Source organism: Taudactylus pleione, unplaced genomic scaffold (genome assembly GCF_031769625.1).
Source record: "Taudactylus pleione unplaced genomic scaffold, aTauple2 ptg000198l, whole genome shotgun sequence".
NCBI lineage: Eukaryota > Metazoa > Chordata > Amphibia > Anura > Myobatrachidae > Taudactylus > Taudactylus pleione.
Window position 1 is genome coordinate 19,994,158 of NW_028284600.1, and position 19,746 is coordinate 20,013,903.

At 43.3% G+C, this 19,746-nt stretch overlaps 1 protein-coding gene across 2 annotated transcripts in view; it reads left to right on the forward strand.

Moving 5' to 3' along the window:
• CFAP46 (cilia and flagella associated protein 46) overlaps nucleotides 1-19,746 on the forward strand; it is a 351,236-nt gene that overhangs the window by 155,992 nt on the left and 175,498 nt on the right. For both annotated transcript variants that reach the window (XM_088476936.1, XM_088476935.1), the window contains 5 exons: nucleotides 351-564; nucleotides 1,074-1,223; nucleotides 4,826-4,933; nucleotides 6,420-6,583; nucleotides 17,815-17,946. In XM_088476936.1, the coding sequence (XP_088333062.1) occupies nucleotides 351-564; nucleotides 1,074-1,223; nucleotides 4,826-4,933; nucleotides 6,420-6,583; nucleotides 17,815-17,946 (768 nt within the window). The remainder of the gene's footprint in view (nucleotides 1-350; nucleotides 565-1,073; nucleotides 1,224-4,825; nucleotides 4,934-6,419; nucleotides 6,584-17,814; nucleotides 17,947-19,746) is intronic.

Consider the following 19,746-nt stretch of genomic DNA (forward strand, 5'->3'; position numbering starts at 1 on the left):
GCTGGTCGATGTACTCGATTAATCTAATAAATAGCGGACATGACGTAGGATGCGAGCGGCCAGGGGGCGTTTTTAAGAAATAAACGAGCGTATGTTTTGCACGCTCGTTCAGACTTAGAGGTGGGAACAGACAGCAATGTGCGTACGGATCATTTGAATAGCCACCCCTTGTTTTTAAACGAACGACCGCAAATAGCGAACGGCTCTGAATGAGGGCCTTTGTTTCTTATGATAAAAGTAATGTTATTCTTTATGAAAACAGATGGGTGTATGAGACTATATGCCAAACTTTCGGCCATTTCTGCACAGTACTAACTTATCTCTCTTCCCTTATACTGCATGATACTTAGGAATCCTGCACTGCTGGTAACGCTGTCAAATGCCTTAGCCAAAAGCCTGATTCTTAGCTGGATACCTGAGTCAGACACTAACAAAAGACCACAGATGAGACCGCCTACAGAAAAAGCCAAGAAGGCTGCAGGGAAAGGACCTGAGAAATCTAATGTAGCACATGTTTTGTCAATTGATCCAAATGGCCTCCCTGATGTGAAACTCGCCCTGGAGGTACGCTTGGAGTTTACAGAGATATCCATGGATAGATGACTTTGGCTTTAATAATTCTAACATTTAGGAACATCGGAAAAAGCTGTTTCGGTGATTGGTTCCTGTGAATAACTAAAGGTTACTTTGTATTTAACAGCCTAATTCTGTACTTTTTACATATTGTAAAACTTTGAACATATGCCTACTTCATAATACTAGACTTTAAAAGCCATATAGAAATGAAATGACATTACACTTTAGCCTTCAGGTTAATATGTACATTCCATATCTGAGGCTTAGGACTCATGAAATTTAATTAGTTCAGTTCCTCTAAATTCCGGAGGACATTGAAATGGAACATTCAATTTTTACAATTGCCATTTATTTTTTTATTCTGGTTATAAAGTTGTCATTTGTCATTCCCAATGAATACTTAGATTTACATTTGTCTCTATCTGCAGTCTATCCGGCTGTGGATGCAAGATGGTCTCACTCGCTTTAATCGGGATATATTTACGTCATATCTTTAGGTCTGTGACCATGCTTTGGACTTGACAAATGGGACTACTCCAGAAGATGTAGTACCTATCTCCATTAGACAGCAACTGCTTTCTACGTGGGTGAAAGTGAAACAGTTGCTCCAGCAACAAATTGGACAGAAGTTGGGAACTGATGATGAGGTATTGTATCAAGTAGAATTTTAGTTTTCTGCCTGTACCTTCCTGACCAACTGTACTGTTTTTGATGGGCACTGTGCTGGGTACATTAATCTAATCGCCTATAACAGAGCCATCATTATCTGCTTAATCCATTCCCTCTACTCAAACATCATGAGACCTAAAGACTGAAGCCAAACAAGGTCGATCCTGTCACTCTGTGTAAAAAGAAGTTCAGCCGGTGGTTGGACAAGTTGTCCACCGACAAATGGCTGCACACACAGGCAGATAGCAATCATCTGCTGGCCAGACTTATAAGCCTGTGTAATGTGTCATTTGGTTTTAGAACATTTTTGGGGGCCATTTTGATCATTTTTAGACCAGGCACTTTGCAGTATGGAGCCATTTCCCTGTAGTGTCTGCAATACATTTGTGTGTTTGACCTGCGTTTTATAGAAGTGGTCCATACAGCCCAGTAGTGTACAGTATATTATTTACTTCATAGCAGTAATAATCCCAACACTCATCTATATAATAAGTGAGAAAGTCTGTGTGCCTGTCTGTCTGTTTGCCCTGCACAGCCAGTGTTTTGTACCAATATCCACCAAATGTGGCATTATGGTGTAATTTGACCAGGTTTATTTTTTTGCTAAACCGGGGACACTCTTAAATTACACAGGTTCTGGGGCTGAGGGGCTGGCTTCATGCACACACTGTGTCACACTCATCTCTCCTGGCATGCTTATGTGCAGCTCAACACTCGATTCATTCAGACTGTGGCAGACAGCATAATCAATCTACAATCTTTGATCGCCGCCACACTGTCACACTGCGAGTGGGCTCCCTTCTGTCCAGGAACGGGATTCCAGTCCCGGCATTCCCCCCTGATGGCAGCCCTGCTAGACATGGTCTTCAATATTGGTTTGCAGAGTGATTGTAGGGGGTGATTCAGTTACAGGGATCACACAGATTCCCAGTTAGTGGGAATCTGTGCATGTGCCTGACCCGTACTGCGATCCCACAAACAGTCCGGTATGGTCAATCAGTGATTGACAGTCTGCTGCCGTCTCTGGCCGGGGAGTGGGTGGCGATGGCTTCCGTTTCCCAAAATGGAGACGTGTCGCCGCTTTTGGGGGAGGAGTGGAGAGGCCAGGATCTCCGTCAGCTGATGGAGATATCCTGGCTTCTTTTACTAATTTTCGGCAGCTGGCTTGCGTGACCCCATGGTCACTCAGCCGTCCGAAGGGATCTTAGATAATCCGATGCTGCGTTCTTGTACGCAGCTCGGATCAGTAATGCATGCTGCTGCATTACCATATTACAGCTATCGCAGCTGCTAATCTAATATGGTATAGCATATCCATCCGCAGCTGAATCACCCCCTCTGTTCAGCAGTGATTTCTGACACTGAAATGATTTGGAAGCTATACTGATATCTGTTCTGTCAGTCTGCTCCTGATATACCCCATTCCAAATGGTATGAGAATATGCTGCCTGCACTGTCATTTACTCCTAATTTGCATAGTTATCCAGGTTTTAGGGGAGGACAATGTAAAAAAAAAAAATGCAGGCTGCAGGTGTACTTTAGGGTCCAGCTAGTAGAATCATAAATATTAATACTTCTGTCTCTTTACTAATAAATACAAGTACTGAGGGTTATTTGTGAAGTAGAGAAAAAAAGTGAATACAGAGTGCAAATGTTTGTCCACCAAGTGCATACACACCGGCACATTTTAAAATCCGTACTTGCAGTAATAAGCATAATTTCAAAGTGCTACATACTATTACTATTCTATTATTATTTATGTGTCAATAAATCATATCAATTAGAGGACACTGCAGGGTATGTTCTGTGGATGGATCTTGTGTGTTTTTGCTCAGCATACGCTCTGGAACGCATACAACTGTGGGTGGTTTAAAGTGGTATACAACTCAGTTACATCTCCATTTGTGGTTAAAGTAACTTAAGGTGCCTATCCATTAGACGACCTGAAAGGCTGAACGTATAGCGTTCAGACCTTCAGGTCGCCGAGGTGCAGTGCACGCACTGAACGGCGTTCACTGAACGTCATTCAGTGAGGAGACCGACCTCTTATCTCTAAACATACCAAACCTGACGAGCGTCGTCAGGTTGACGGGCATGTTAAGTAGACAGTCGGGGACGGCAAGGGCCCAGCGTGCACTCGCATCGCTGGTCCTTGCTGGCTATCCATTACCCGACTTTGTGAACAATGTGACCAAAACCTCCTGGTTTTGGTCAGATTGTTCACAAAGTCGGGTAATGGATAGGCCCCTTTAGTGGTAACAGGGCTGAGTGGGTGTCAATGGACTTTTGAGCATTGCAGTTACGCCTGTTTTCCAATGCATCTCTAGCACCAAGGACAGAGGCCCTGATTCAGAGCCGGACGCTCGGACAGAGCGCTCGCTCGGAATCAGGGCCGTCCTTCATTTTTAGAGCGACCTCCTGGCCGCTCGGATAGCTGTGGGTGACCACCCACAGCTATAGCGGGCGGCCAGGAAGATGGTCGCGATGGTCAAGACCATCGCGACCATCGAGCTTACGACGAGACCCTTGTGGTAATGTCCCGTTGCCACAAGCCCTGGAGTGCTTTCAGCTCTATCAGAGCCGAGAGCACTCCCACTGACATCACTTGTGATGTCAGTGGGGCCGGCCCCAGATGGTAGGCGTTCCCATGGGAACGCCTCCATCTGGGCAGCCACGCCCCCGGCACGCCCACCAAAGGTCACTCAACATCGTCAGCACGCCCCCTTTGTAGCGAGACCCGGAGCGACGGCTTGCCCGTTGCTATCCGGGTCTCGCGCATGCGCACTACGGAGCCGCCTCCGTCGTGCGCATGTGCACTGGGCCAACATCGACCCGCTTGCAAGCGCTCGCGAGCGGGTCTGAACTAGGCCCAGAGTTTGTTCAAGTGCACACTGCTAATGTCAGCTACTATACCAAACATAAGTTATGGGCGGATAACTATATTTTTCCCATGCACACAATGCGAGTGTAATTTGCATCTGGTTTGTCTGCAACTCTGCTCCTGAGTCTTTAAATTCTATGTCATATATTTTATGTTTTAAATCTTTTAATTACATTGTTTTTTTCTTAAACGTATATATGACTCACTAAGGACCTCAGTTACACTCCAGGGCCAATCTAGCTAATCCATGCAGATTTGCTTCTGAGTAAATCACGTTGCAGTGGAAGTGGTGCAAAAGTTTTTTTATATGCTGAGAAAATATTGTGTTTGTCCTTAAGTTATAAAGCAAAAACATATTATGCGGCGCTGTACATAGAGGGGATCATGATACAGATCAGGGGACTCAGCCCTCATTGTCAGATTCATTTCCATTCTTGGGTTATGTACCTGGTTGCTCTGATGTTATGGAGAAGTGCAGCAGCGTATGAGCGCTGTGTATGAACCAGGTATATGGCGACTTCTCCTCGCCAGACGCAGGACATTCAATGCGGACAAACTGTACATTGCTAACCACTTGTGTTCAGCAGACTTTATGCTCGTTAATAAAACTGCAACTTCATTAATTGCAAATACCCCTGTATGAGCTGAAGCACAGGACATGTAATGTGATTATTAATGGATGTACTATTATATTTCCAGGAAAATAATGAAGGACAAAACCCAATGAACAAAGTCCTTGTTGCGTTAGAAATGCACTCGTGTAATGGGTTAGGATTCATGGACTTTACCGTTCCAAGCCTGTCCCAAGTATGTATTTGGTAAAGTGACTTGTGAGTGAATTACAGCTACAGATTACTGACTAAATTGGGCATATTTGGTGATTTATTTTACCACTTCCACGTATCCCTGACAACGCATTGCTAGACATAAGGCAGAATTGATTAAGAAGGGGTTGTCTAAAAGAACTCAGCCCCAGTGAGCGTCTCCCTATCATAACACACTCTACTTTGTTTTTTGGGGGGGAGGGGATTTATAACAAGAAAATAATAATTGATCACCTTTTCAAACTGTTTTTCAGTCTAAAAACTATATAGAGGTTTTAACTGAGTACGTTGCAGAATTGTTGCCTACCCTCTCCTTGAGTATTTTAGATCTACCAGACTTTCAGCACAGTATGCTGATATCCCTAATCCCCGCTATGACACTGAATGCACATGTAGGTATGAACACTTATCACCCCCCCTGTAGTAGCAGCAGACCCGAATCTGGCATTTCTGGTATGCAGTCAGGAAGCCGGCGGACCTATTCCCGACTGCTTTATCCCGGCGAGGGTTCATGACAGGCATCTAAATCTAGACGCCTGTCATTTTACCGACGCCGGGAGACTGGCGCCCGACATCCCGATCGAAGTGATGCCTAGCGCGGACAGCTGCGGGGATGGGGAAGGGTTAGGTTTAGGGCTCCCGGGGGGACTTAGGGTTAGGCACCCCCCCCCGGGAGGTTAGGTTAGGGTTAGGGAGGGTTAGAGTTAGGCACCCCCGGGGGGGACTTAGGTTTAGGCGACGGGGAAGGGGGGATTAGGTTTAGGCACTGGGGGGAAGGTTAGGGTTAGGCACCCGTAAGGAGGGTTAGGGACGATCGGGATTTTCACCCATGTCGGGCAATCGCTGTCGGGATTCCAACTGCCGGACAGGCTTTCCGGGCAGTAAATCATACTGATTCCCTCTCATGGGATCAGTCTCCAGTCCCAGAGCACTATGATCCTCTTTCACTATCAGACACCGCTAAACCTAACACGGGGCTGTGGGTTCTCACAGTAATGAGCACACTGTGAAATGCTATCCAATATACTGTATCTCCTCCTTCCTAGTATGAATGGGAATTGAATGCTATCACAGATTTGGAGTTAGACTTTGAGACTTTAGTAAAATCATACACACTTTCTATAATGAACTGCAGCAGGCGTGTCAAACTTACAACCCTGTCATGCGGCCCAAGGTATCGCCACCCTTTCAGGATTTCTCTGGACAATTCAGGAATCCGCTCCACTGTTCAGAATCCATCCGGAGGCTTGCTAATCCCGGTTGGGCAGTGTCCAGGAAATCCCATTGACCAGCACCAGTTACTGCCAGTGGGGTACCGGCCAGGCCGACCCTCTCTGCCAATTTTTCTTCAGCCTTTCCTCCCAGCACATCTCCTCTAAGTGTTCCTTACGGGGGCCACAGTGGATTGAAATTGAAAATAATGTTTGCGTGTACTATGATAAATGTTATGTTCATTTGTATGTTTCCAGGTGTTGAAATTGGCTTTGGAATGCAATTGGACCGATTCCTTAGTAGAATTGCAGGCACTAACCAGATTGGCGCACTTTGCATTCAATGCTGGTGACCTAGAATTAGCATTAACCTGTGCCCAGCGAGCATTACACTTTGATCAGCTGATGAGAAAACAGGATGTGTAAGTATATTTAAAACATTTTTTTCCTAATCAGTATTTTCAAAAATTATAAACTCAAAACTATTTTTCAAACTTACAAACCAAGTATTGTGTTTCTGCTCTTCTAATCGCTGCACAAAATGTAATTAATACGAGGGTAGTACAATATGTCGACATTCATTAGGTCGACTTCAGCATGTCGACATGGTTGTAACATCGACATCGAGACTGAAAATTTGGCTACAGGGCCCCCCTAGGTCTGGTTACGTTCCTGATGATTTTTTTAATGTGAACTCAGACTGAATTCTAGTTTGTACAAGGAGGATATCCTGTAATATTACAGGTTGAGTCTCCCATATCCAAATAGTCCGAAATACGGAATAATTTTGGCATGACTGAGATAATGAAACCTTTGATTTTTGAAGGTTCAATGTACACAAACTTTGTCTAAGGCACAAATTATTACAAATATTGTATAAAATTACCTACAGCCTGTGTGTATAAGAAAAATAATTAATTTCATGTATGTACACAAACTTTGCTTGAGCCACAACATTTTTGAAAATATTGTATAAAATGACCTGCAGGCTGTGTGTATAAGGTGTATATAACACATAAATGCATTCTGTGTGTATATTGGGGTCCCATTCCCAAGATATTTCATTATGATATGCAATTATTCCAAAATACGGAATATTCCGTTATCCAAAATGCCCCTGGTCCCAAGCATTTTGGATATGGGAGACTCAACCTATACAATAAATGTTTACTTTATAGAAACTGCACCCATGCCTTCCCCCTGATAAGTTATGGTGACAGGAAATGGGAGTAGCAGCCTTGCAAGGACCATGATTATTACCCGGTCATTCTTCCTGCACCCTTGCTAACATGGTGCTAAGGCAGAGTTGAATTTACGACTACGCCCACTGCAGAATGTATATTGTGGGAAATCCCATTGCACATGCTCAGAAATAGGCATATGCAAGCGCAGGCTATGCAAAGTTGTGCACAGTTCTATTTCATCTATACTTACAACAACCAAAAAGTCCGGACCTAGTTGTAATGGGTTGTTCTGAGATAGGCGATGAGAACATGTTCACACAGCTGCAGGCTACACAGAGCTAGACGTAAATGAAAGTACTCCTGCTTATCTTTATCCCCTATAGAATATTGCAGGGTCCACACTGATGCCGATAACTAGTAGCAACTCTACAATCGCCCAATTTACTTCTAACCCTTCATCAGGACCTCAGTGTTTAATTACACGCCTGGCCAGTGACAAGACTTCAGGGAGAATTGCCTGCTCCTCCCAGTAGTCTGGAGGGTCATCTAATAATAATCCATCAGTATCCAGGAGAGTAGGAAACTATTCTATTACTTGACCTATTTGGCGTCATATATTTTTCACTTGTGTTGCATATGCAAATAGACTTATTTATACATTGGTTTGAAGCATTATAATATTTGCTCAGAAGTTATAAAAAAAAAAAAAAAGAAACAGATATGTTCTAGTGAATAACAGCATCCTCTTCTTGTATCTGTAAATGTGAACTGATGGGGTTTTTTAGGCACATGATACACATAGTATTTTGGTGTGTCTAGTACTGTATATTACTCAGTAATCTTAATGCATCTCTTCCTGGTAAATAGCTTTAACAATAAATGAAAGGTTATTCACAGTGCATGGACTTCCCATACTTAAAAAGCTGCCGGCAAATAAGGCATTAAAAGTGTGAGGCTACTGAAAAGCTTGCACTTATTTATGCCATCATATTGTATTTTTAGTTTAGCAAAACCCAAATGAAAGGTAATACTGACATCTGCTGGCCAAACATATTACCACATATTTCCTTTCTAAATTTAATAAAGGCACAGCAAAATGACTTTCATTCTGTTTAGCTATATAATGATACTAATGTTCGATTTTGTGTTTTGCGTGACTTCACATTCGATTTGCATTCTGTTTTCATTTGATGTTGCCTTTGGAGATTTACTAAAGGCAAAATCAAATGTCAAATTGAACATAAAATTGAATCTCACTCAAAATCGAATATCATCTAAACATTGGTACTTTTACATAGAACAACATAGAAATCCCTGATTTACTAATATTCCAATTGAAAAGGAACACCAAACTGAACTCAAAATCGATCTTCAAATCCCCAAAATAATAGACCTGCTTCATGCTGGCGATTTTAGCATGAGCAGGTGTGACTTACACAGAGGCAAAGCACAACCAGCACCAGGCTTTTCTGAACCGGTCCTTGTTGTGAACAGACGGGGGACAAAAGACGTAGGGGTCCCCCGTATTTTGCACAACCAGCACTGGGCTCAGTGAGCCGGTCCTGGTTTTGGAAAAACGGACAAAAGTAGAGGTCCCCCGTATTTTCCAAAAACCAGAATCACACTCTTTCTAGCGGGGTGTAATACCATAGTCAAGGTACCCTTTCACCGGGTCTCCTGGGAAAAGCATTATACCTGACCGCTAGTCAACCAAGGCCGGGGATCGCTGGGGAGGTGGAGACCCCCCCATTAAAGGGTTTCCCCGTCTCCAGGGCACCTCTGGGCTGATAGCCCGGGGCTATCACAGGCATAACTAACATTTTCTTTTACAGCAGAACTAGAGGTCCCAGCAAGCCACCCCCGCATGTTGTTTCTTGGAGAACCACAAATACCAGCATGTGGGACATTAAGGGCCCGCTTTTACCTCTAGTTCACCTGCAAAACAAATATTAAAATAAAGACAACACTCACACACTGTGACAGAACAACTTTATTACACTCACACATTCTCGCCTACAATCCCTGTACACGTCCTCTTCTCCATGTAGGCATCCACATCTTCCCAAAACGAAAAACTCAAAGTACCAACCCACGGACATATGTACCGTTCTCTAAGGACAGTACTTCCCGAATGACAACTCAGCCGCGGCATTTCACTTGCTGAGAGAGGCGAGCCTTTGCCTCTCTCAGCCAATGATCGTGCCCACCATTGACTTCAATGGTGAGAACCATAAGGTTACTAAAGGTTACCCATGAGGTTATTTATGGCCGTTTTGGCCCAGCAAGAAGTCAGGGATATCAGGAAGTTTCCTTTCTCATGGCTGTCAAAATACTGTACATACTTTATTAACATGTCTGGGGAGGGATCTTACGGATCCAAAGTCTGCGATATGTAGCCCATAGGCTAAAATGGCATTCTCCATCAAAAAAATGCCGCTAGTTACAGGGCCAAGTTCTAGAATGTGAAGTATTCAGGAGCTTGGTAAATTTCATAATATGGCAGTCCCCAAACAAAACCTATGAGGCTATTGCTTTTGGAAACGGTAGAATATCTCTAATATTTGCTGCGGAACTCCCATAATATATTCAGGGGATGCTTAAATTTGTTTAAGAATTATGCCCCTCTGTTCTAGCAAAAGCATGTAAGTTGGTATGGGAATGGAACACATTGATTTCAGTTACCCCTGCTCACTAGAATTTGCGCTTCTGGATCAACAGCATTTGCATTACACTGACGTTTTTGGACACTGCATTTACCTCCCATCCACACACAATTGTGTCTGACATTAGGGTGGAAAAGTAAAAGCCTGCGACTTGCGAGTCTCCCAATGTTTTCAAGTGGTAATCATCTAAAAAGGCCAAAAGAGGTAAAACCACTATTCCCATGGTGTCACTGCCTTTTAATGTAATGCGAATGAGTAACCAGGGTGGGAAGAAAGCTGGACTTGCTTCTATATTGTGTTTAAAATTTTAATACTGGATGGTGGCTATGAGCGGGAAGAGAACATGACTATTTGGAAGTAAAGCTACAGTACGCTGTATAAAGTTGTAAAGTAGGATTGTTTTAGGCCTTATCAAGGATTATTTGGCTTGTGGGGCAGCTAACAGGACTTTTAGTCATTGCTGCATTATAATACTGTACATTGCTATGTCAGGATAACTTATTATTATATCCTTTGAATGCATACAGTAATGGCAAGTGATGAGAAGTTCGGCCTTGATTGCCTGCCTCTCCAGGGTAACTTTAGAAGTGCTGATTGCAGGCTTCAGGAAAAAGCTTTGACAGCCTATAGCTGGTACAGGAGTCTTGGGGTAAATTTATTAACTGGGAGCTTTTGACAAACTACTGCCCCTTAGGAGGACATTCATTTTGTTTTTCTAGTCCCTTTTTGTTTGACAATATACAGTAATAGAGCAATTTAGTAAAAAATGATCGATAATGACCGTGCCGACATGTGAAATGTTAACATTGGGCCTGATTCACTACGGATCACTATTGCGATCACGCACGGAGGTTTGCTGCGAAAATATGCTAATGACTGCAATCACAAAGCCGTTGCACAGCCAGCATAGAGACGCCCACTGCCGCTAACTGACATCCGTAATACCTTGCAGTCCTGCATATACATCAGGAACATCGTGTAACATCGGCCCCTCACGCACAGTTACAGCAGGTCTGACCTGCCGCAGAAACTGCAAGTCTTGTTGCTCGCAGTGAGTACTAAAGCTGCGTATGCCGTCTCAGTGGCTAATTTATGCGCACATGCAACCGCGTTCAAACGGACAGATCACGCCTGCGTTTGTCCGTCCACTCCCTCGTCACCACTCCCCTGGCACCAGCCCCAAACGCTCAAAGCCTGTCACTCACTCTGCAATGGCTTTCATTATGGTAGTGTGATCGCAATGCTAACTCACGCACGTACTTGCGCAGTACACTATTAATGGATCTGCATACGGTTTTGCAATAGCGATCCATGCTGAATCCAGGCCCATTGTCAGAATGTCGACATTCGGGTTAGCATGTGTATTCGATACATCTCTAAGGCTTACATTGTATCATTGACACATTAGAATGTCCATATTCGGGTTAGCCTGTGTATTAGATCAGCGTTTCTCAAACTGGATCGCGCCCATCTCAGCATGGGGTCGCAACTCACCCAAGTTAAATACCCCGGACCACCCTTTGGGATTTTGATTCGCAGCGGCGCTTGCACCAGTAGTCCCCCGCTGGCTCCTCCTTCCTTCGCTGTGATTGACACCCATGTGACATCACAACATCAGAGCCCCATGACGTCACCTGGTGTCAGTCACAGTGAAAGGAGCCACAGCGCAGCCATTGTTATTGTAGTAGGACGAGAGCAGTTTCTCTGCTGCCACATAAACAGTTAGTGACAGCTTTAAATATTGTATTAAAAAACGAGAATAATTTTTTTATAGTAAGTAAAGTAAAATAGAGAACTATGGTCATAGTTTAAAGTAAGGTGATGTATATACAATGTATGCACATTACCCCCCTTTCCCATCTTCTTCCCTTTATTTGTGTTATGTCCATCATCTTTCTTTTAGATTTTTATGTCATAAAAATATCTAAGGAAAATGATGGTCCTAAAAATATATAAGGAAGATGATGGGCCTAAAACTATATAAGGAAGATGATGGGCCTAAAACTATATAAGGAAGACGATGGGCCTAAAAATATATAAGGAAGATGATGGGCCTAAAAATATTTAAGGAAGATGATGGGCCTAAAAATATATAATGAAAATGATGGGCCTAAAAATATATAAGGAAGATGATGGGCCTAAAAATATATAAGGAAGATGATGGGCAAGGAGGGGTAATGTGCATACATTTTATACACCTCACCCCCTCACCTTCATGTCCATCATTTTATATATTTTTATGCCCATCATTTCTTTTATATATTTTTATGCCCATCATATGACTTATATTCTTGTGGCATACAAACATATAAGACATATGATTGATATAAAAATATATAAGGAATATAGGGGTAGATGTATTATAGCGCCACGGATCATACCGCTATAACTCTTCCTGCTTTGCCTCATTACTGAGGCGAAGCAGGAAGCACTAACAATGAGATGTAAGAACATCTCATCTGCCGGAGTGGAGGAGTGAAAACTCCCCCCTCCAGCGATTCCTGTCTGAGCATCGCGAGGTCCTGTGAGCAGCCCTCGGAGTGCCAGCAGCCACTGCAGCCAGGAACAGTGCTGTCACTGCTGTGGTGATAGGACAACCACTTCTTCCCCATATCGCCAGTTAATACATGTACCCCATAATGGCATAAAAATAGGAGGGGGGTTTGAGGCATAAAATGTATGTGCGCATTACCCCCCCTTGTCCATCATCCTTCTTATATATTTGTATGCCATTATAGAAGAAAGATAATGGGCATAAATATATATAAGGAAGATGATGAGCAACGGGGGTTGATGTGCACATACATTTTATGCCTCACCCCCCCCCCCCTTGCCCATTATCCTTCTTATATATTTTTATGTCATAAAACTACACAATGGTGGTTCAATAAGTTTGGTAACAAGACCTCTCATGTGTGTAATGTTCACTATGTCATTCTAATTTCCTGCTAGGCTAGAGTAGGTAGACCACTGCTTCCTCTCATGGCCATTAGACTGCACCTCATATCAGTCATACTGTTCCAACAATAGGTGTAAGATGGCAGGGCTGGCGGACACATGGTCAAACATTGAGGTGCATAGTGTGATCAGATTTCTGCATACAAAAGTCACATCAGCAGCTGAAACTCATCTCCAATTTGTGTACGGTGATAACGTCAAGTCACAAAAAGAGGGTATGGGTTTGGTGCACCACCTTCAATAATGGCAGGACAGACAGTAAGATGAGCAATGCTACCATTGGGAAGTACTGGACAATCCTTCCTATAGCCCTGACCTCGCACCAAATGATTTCCATCTCTTTGGACCATTGAAGAAGCACTTGGGTGGAAGACGATTCACAACTGATTGTGTAGTTCAGCAGCCGTCATGTCCTGGCTTCAGGTGTTAGACACTGATTTCTTCTATGCTGGGATAGATGCCTTGGAGTAGCGTTGGAACAAATGCTTAGACAAGTATGGGGACTATGTGGAAAAATAATCTGTACCAAGGCCATACTGTTGATTATATGTATATGTACGAGTTGAATGAATTTACGCAATGAGAGTTTGTTACCTTATTTATTAAACCACCCTCGTATAAGGAAGATGATGGGCATAAAATATATAAGGAAGATTATGTGCATTCATCACACCCCCACCTATGATCTTATAGGTGCTACGGTGCTGTGCTCAGCCAGGCTCTCTGCTGAGAAAGCTGACAGGCGAAACGTACATCCAGGACAGGAAGGAGGGAGTGTCAGCTGTGCATGGCTGATCTCCCACTGGCGCCAGAAAGCTCTAACCACATCACACATCCCCCACTGACATCTAATCAGTGGTCAGGTACATTCCTCTTCTCCATGTTCTCTCACAGCACCGTAGCCTGTCGGGGACACGCTGCTATGTTGTAAACAACAGCGTGCCCTGCCGCTTCCCGGTCTGTAGCAGAAGCATTCTTTACTTTCTTCCTCAGCACTAGAACACCCAATTGTACTCTCATTGTGCAACCTATGTTAAATCAAGTTGCAGAAAAGCAGATGCGACGCGGTGTTAGCGGTGCTGCGATTTTTCGCTTACCTTATCCATGTGTTTATGAATGTTTAAACTGCAGCAATTACGATTTCAATGTATAATACAGCACATTGGTTTAAACTCAATGCAGGCAGAGAGAAGGTATATAAAAGTGGAAATACTATGGATGTGGTTGTGTCAATAGAATTGCCCTGTATAGAGCTGCTGTCATGAATTTGGATATTCTCAAATCGATGTGCTATTTACTCTGCTAACACCAGAATTTGGAAATTATGGCCCTCATTCAGACCCACTCGCGAGCGGCTGTCCGCTTGCAAGTGGGTCGATGTTCCCCACTGCGCATGCGCACGACGGAGGGAGCTCCGTCGTGCGCATGCGAGAGACCCGACGAGCAAAGGACTTTCCTTCGCTCGGAGTGTCTCATCAAAGGGGGCGTGCTGTCGATGGTGACTGACAGCACGCCCCCTTTGGTGGGCGTGCCGGGGGCGTGCCTGCCAGACGGAGGCGTTCCCAAGGGAACGCCTACCGTCTGAAGCCGGCCCCACTGACATCACTAGTGATGTCAGTGGGAGTGATTTTGTCTCTGATAGAGCCAAAATCACTCCTGGCCTTGCGGTTGAAAAACCCAACCTCAGGCTTTTGCTCGCAGTTTCGATGGTCGCGATGGTCAAGACCATCGCGTCCATCATTTTGCACGCTCGTATATGCTGTGGGTGGTGACCCACAGCTATACGAGCGTCCAGGAGGACGCTCCATATTAATGGAGGTGGGCCCTGATTCAGAGCGAGCGCTCTGGTCAGAGCGTCCGGCTCTGAATCAGGGCCTATGTTTTGTCTCAGGATAAACCTGTAAATTGTATGAATATTGATAAAACATATCCATTTAATTTTTGTTTTTGATATCTCGCCGAAATTCTCTTATTACCCGTAACTTTTCATGGGAAAGGAGCTACTGGACTCTGAACTTCACCCATAAATTTTTATGGGAATACAGATTTTTTTCTCTCTTTTGGAATTTAATTTCTTTAAGCATGTACATATATGTTTTTTGTGAGTATGTTTTGTAAGTGGCTTTACAATATGTAATATATTAATAAAAGTTAAGTTTTAATATTTCCATATAAGAGTGCCCCTGCAAAGGAGTCTTCTTTATTATCCTGCTGCACAGGGTAATTAAAAGGTGAACGTATTTGAGACAAAACACAGTTCTCTGCAAACCAAACCGCTTGATTATTTTAAAAGGAAATTGAGGGAACTACGGGGCCAGAAAGCTGTACTAAACTCAACCGTTACAGTTAATGAGAAAACACTTGAGGCCTCATTTGTGGTGTCATACTGGATAGCCAAACCGGGTAACCCGTACAACCTCAGAGATAGCTTTTTTCTACGTTGTGCCAAAGAAATAATTTCTATTATGCTTGTGCAAAGTGCTGCTACTCAGCTTGATTTGATCCCCTGTCTAATGACACAATTCTAGGCGGATTCACAGTATGGCAAGACACGTGACAGAGCAAGTACCATCAAAATTAAGCAAAGTACTTTTTTGCCATTCAGATTGATGAAGTGACAGATGTGTCGGGGGCTGGTCAGATGCTGACCTACATACATATGAGAATGATGGGAAACTACATGAGGAATTCCTGTTCTGCCAGTCACTACCACAACGTGCTACTGGGGAACAGCTTTTTTCACTTTTGGATGCTTTGGTCACTGATCCTGACTTGGATTGGCTGCGCTGTGTTGGAATTTGCAGTGACGGTACTCGGGCAATGAACAGCGGGTTAGTGGCCAGAGTGCAGGCTGTTACACGGCAAGCAGTGTGGACTCGCTGCATTATACATAGGCAAGCCCTAGTTGCAAAGAAATGCCACCTGCTTTTCATTAAGAGCAGTTCAACAAGTGCCTGTTTAGAGTTTTGTGTGAGGAGATGGGAGCTGAGCACCATCAGTTACGTTATCACACAGAAGTACGCTGTTTGTCACTGGGAACGGTGGTCATCCGTTTGTTTGAGCTTAGGGAGGAAGTACATTTTTTTCTTTAAGACAGAGATTCCCTGCTGGCTGTCAATATTTTAGATGCCAAGTGGCTTGCTATGCTAGCTTACCTAGCAGATATTTTTGAACGGTTAAATGCACTAAATACCTCCCTCCAAGGACCAGAAATGACAGTTGTTTCATCCACTGATGAGATTGAAAGTTGGATCAAGAAGCTATCCTTGGGGTACACTAATGTGGAAAGTGGTAATTTTGAAGCATTTCCTTTGTTGGATGATTTTTTGCATGACAATGATCTTCCACAACACTATTTGCAACCTATTATCAGCCATTTGTAGAGTCTTAAACAGCAATTTCGTCAGTACTTTTCTGAGAAGGATCAAAAAGCAGAAGGGTGGATTAGGAATCCATTCAGTGCTGAAGCAACTGCAAGTGCTTGTTTGCCATTTTCACTGGATGAAAAATAAATTGACTTCTCCTATGATGGGACATTGAAGCTGAGATACTCTGAACAACCTTTTGCAAACTTCTGGATATCTGTTCAACAGGAGCACCCAGAGCTGCCATCTGCTGCATTGAAGGTGCTGATGCCCACTAAAAAATAAGTACAAATCCCGTCTCGCTGTTGAAGATGAAATTCGCTATTATCTCGGTCACACAAAGCCCCGTTTCAAGGATTTGTGTTCTGCACTACAAGCTCATCCATTTCATTAACTAAGTAGTATATTTTTTTTATTACTATAGAAATACATTCTAGTTTTTGAAAAGTGTGACGTTGTTACATGTAGACACACCATGCTATTTTACAATTAGTTTGTCTGCTTTGATCTGTTTATTTCGCAGCCGTGATGTTTTTCTTGCTGTATATTTGTCTGACCGTTCAAAATAAATAATTATTAAAAAAAAAAGAAAGTGTCATGTTCTCTCCATTTTTGCATTTTGTTTGGTGAAAAAAATCACTATCTTCAAAAAAGTGTGCTACTTATAAATATATAAGGGCATTGTTTGGCCGTAACTTGCTGGGGTCCTGTAAAACATTTTTTTGTTTTGTTAGATGGGATCCCAGAGCAAAATAGTTTGAGAACCCCTGTAACAGATACATGTCTAAAGGTGGGTACACACCTGACAGATTTATCTGCAGATGATGGTCATTCATACACGCTGAACGGCCATCACCTGCGGGTCTCAGTGACCAGGGGGCGTGTCCCGGTAGACGGGGGGCATGTCCCGCCCCCTCCTCGAGGCTGCCGCTCTGTGTGTACGGGTGGTTTGCAGACATATCTGTCCATGGATTGTGCAGCACAGCCAATGCGATATGTCGGTGAATGTCGAGGTTCACCGACATATCACGGGTACACACTGCCCGACGGGCAGCAGATACATTGGCTGATCAATTGATCGGCCAATTTATCTGTCAATGTGTACCCAGCATAAGGCTTGCATTATATCATAGAAACCAGTTATTTTCCCTTTTTAAATTTCTATCACCTTTCAGGGCAATGAAAAGCATTTATTTATTAACAATTTCTTGCAAAGCGCAACGGAATATGCTGCTATATAATTGGAACATTATAAGAACAAAACTGGGTAATAACAGACAGATATATAGGTATATAGGCAGGAAGACCCTGCGCGTAAGCTTACAATCTATAGGAAGCATAAACAATTGAGTAAAAGAATAATGGTATGTTAAAGCTGTTGTTAAAATGATAATTGTCCAACTGATTATTATGGGAATATGTAAATTATCTGATGGCTTGTGCTGTTTATTTTGTAATAATAAATCATTTGTGACTATTGTAGGTGCAGTTCTACACTGGCATGTGAAATGTTGAGCACCGCTGCCTGCATTCAGGGTCAAAGCATAATGGGCAATATGGCTGGAAAAAAACACCTGCGTCTCTCTGCCATTAACGCCTTTGAAATAAGTGCAAGGTACGTTTTATTTTGTAGTACTTGTTCTTATCACAATTTATTAATTTGTGGTAGGTCATAAATAGTCAAACTGCAAAATACGAATAGAAACAACTTTCTGCTAAGTATTGTACAGTAATTTACACAACAGGTGACATGTTGTTTAACAATTGCGTGCCAAACGGTTCTTATTGTCACCATGGGGAATTAAGACAATATTATGAACGATTTGCCCATTTTCAACAGATCGGAACGACAAATTGTCAAATGTGTACGTACTATGGGCCCAATTCAGACCCGCTCGCTAGATGCGTTCGCATGCAGCCATCACCTGCCAAAGTATGCAAATCCCGCAATCGCACAGCAATACATTAGCACACCCACTATATCTTGGCGTGTGATCGCGGTGTGTATTTAGACGCCCACCAGCCTGTCTTAAGATGCCTACTTTCCCTTAGAAACACTCGTCATCTCCAGGAAGTGTATTCAACAATCGGTAACATCGAGTAACATCGAACCCATACTCAGCACTTGTGGCTGACCATACCCTACCGCAAGCACTGCGAGTGCTTCAGTGTGTAATTCAGCCATGTGACATGTATCATGAAGCTGCGTCCTAATTATGCACACCTCTGAAACGGCGTTAAGACGCACATACCATCGACCGACCCCTGTCACCACCCACAAACGGCTTGTCCTGTCACTCATTCTAGCGAGGCGTCTATGTACAGGGTGCGAACGCTTCCCTATCGCATGGACTAGTTCGCGCACGTGCACCGCGTCTTATACGCATGCGCACGTTTCAAACATCGGCAGGCTACGCGCGAACACAGCCTAGGGAGCGGGTCTGAATCGGGCCCTATGTGCGCTCCCACGGCGTTGTCTGTCGGCATCTTCAGATCGCCCCTACATGAAACTCAATTTGACATTCTTGTTAACGATTTTGTTCAAACCATGCAGTGTGTACACATTACTGGATGACCAGGTGATATGTTAAAATTATATAGTTAACGATGAAAAGACCAAACAATGCACAATATATTGTTTGGTCGTTTGGAAGATTGCACAGTGTGTATACACTATGCACTATATCGTTTGTGCGTTCAAGGGAAATCTGGACGACCATCGCATCGTTTGCTGGTCGTCTGATGTGTACTCGTCCTTAGTGCAAAATCTGTCATTTTTAAAGAAGTTGATAAACTTTCTACTGTAAGAGACTTGATAATTCTACTACCTCTCACAAATCTACCACTTAGATCTCTCTCACACGCCATCCCCTGCTTCCAACCACCTCCCTTATCCTTTTGGTCCTCCTCCCATAGTTGCATTAACCTCTTATTTTATGGTCCCATCATGCAATGCCTTTACTGACAATGCCTCATCATTTTTATTATATGCTCTTGTTTTCTCTTGTTCGTAATGTTATTTTGACATTATGGTATTGTTGTGTGTTGTTGCATCTTTCCTGTACTGCAATATTGCTTCAATATAAACAACAGAAAAAAAAGAAACTTGATAATTAAGCAAAGTATTAATGTGCTCTCTGTCTATCACCACTGAGGCTGCCTCCTTATTCAAGTGTATAGTTATTGTACTGAGACCGCGGAGAGTAGCTTTGCATGGTTTCCAGGAAGAGGTGGCTGGAGACTTGTAATTACAGTGACAAATTCACTGATTAAAACCCAACAGCGGGAGTCCCAGAGCAGAGCACCAGCACTGTAGTGCTACATAGGAGGCCCATTAGTAGGATGAAATTCCTATAAAATGCCCTATTGATCTGGTGAGGCACTATGTAAACATGGTAAATATAATAAGTGTCAG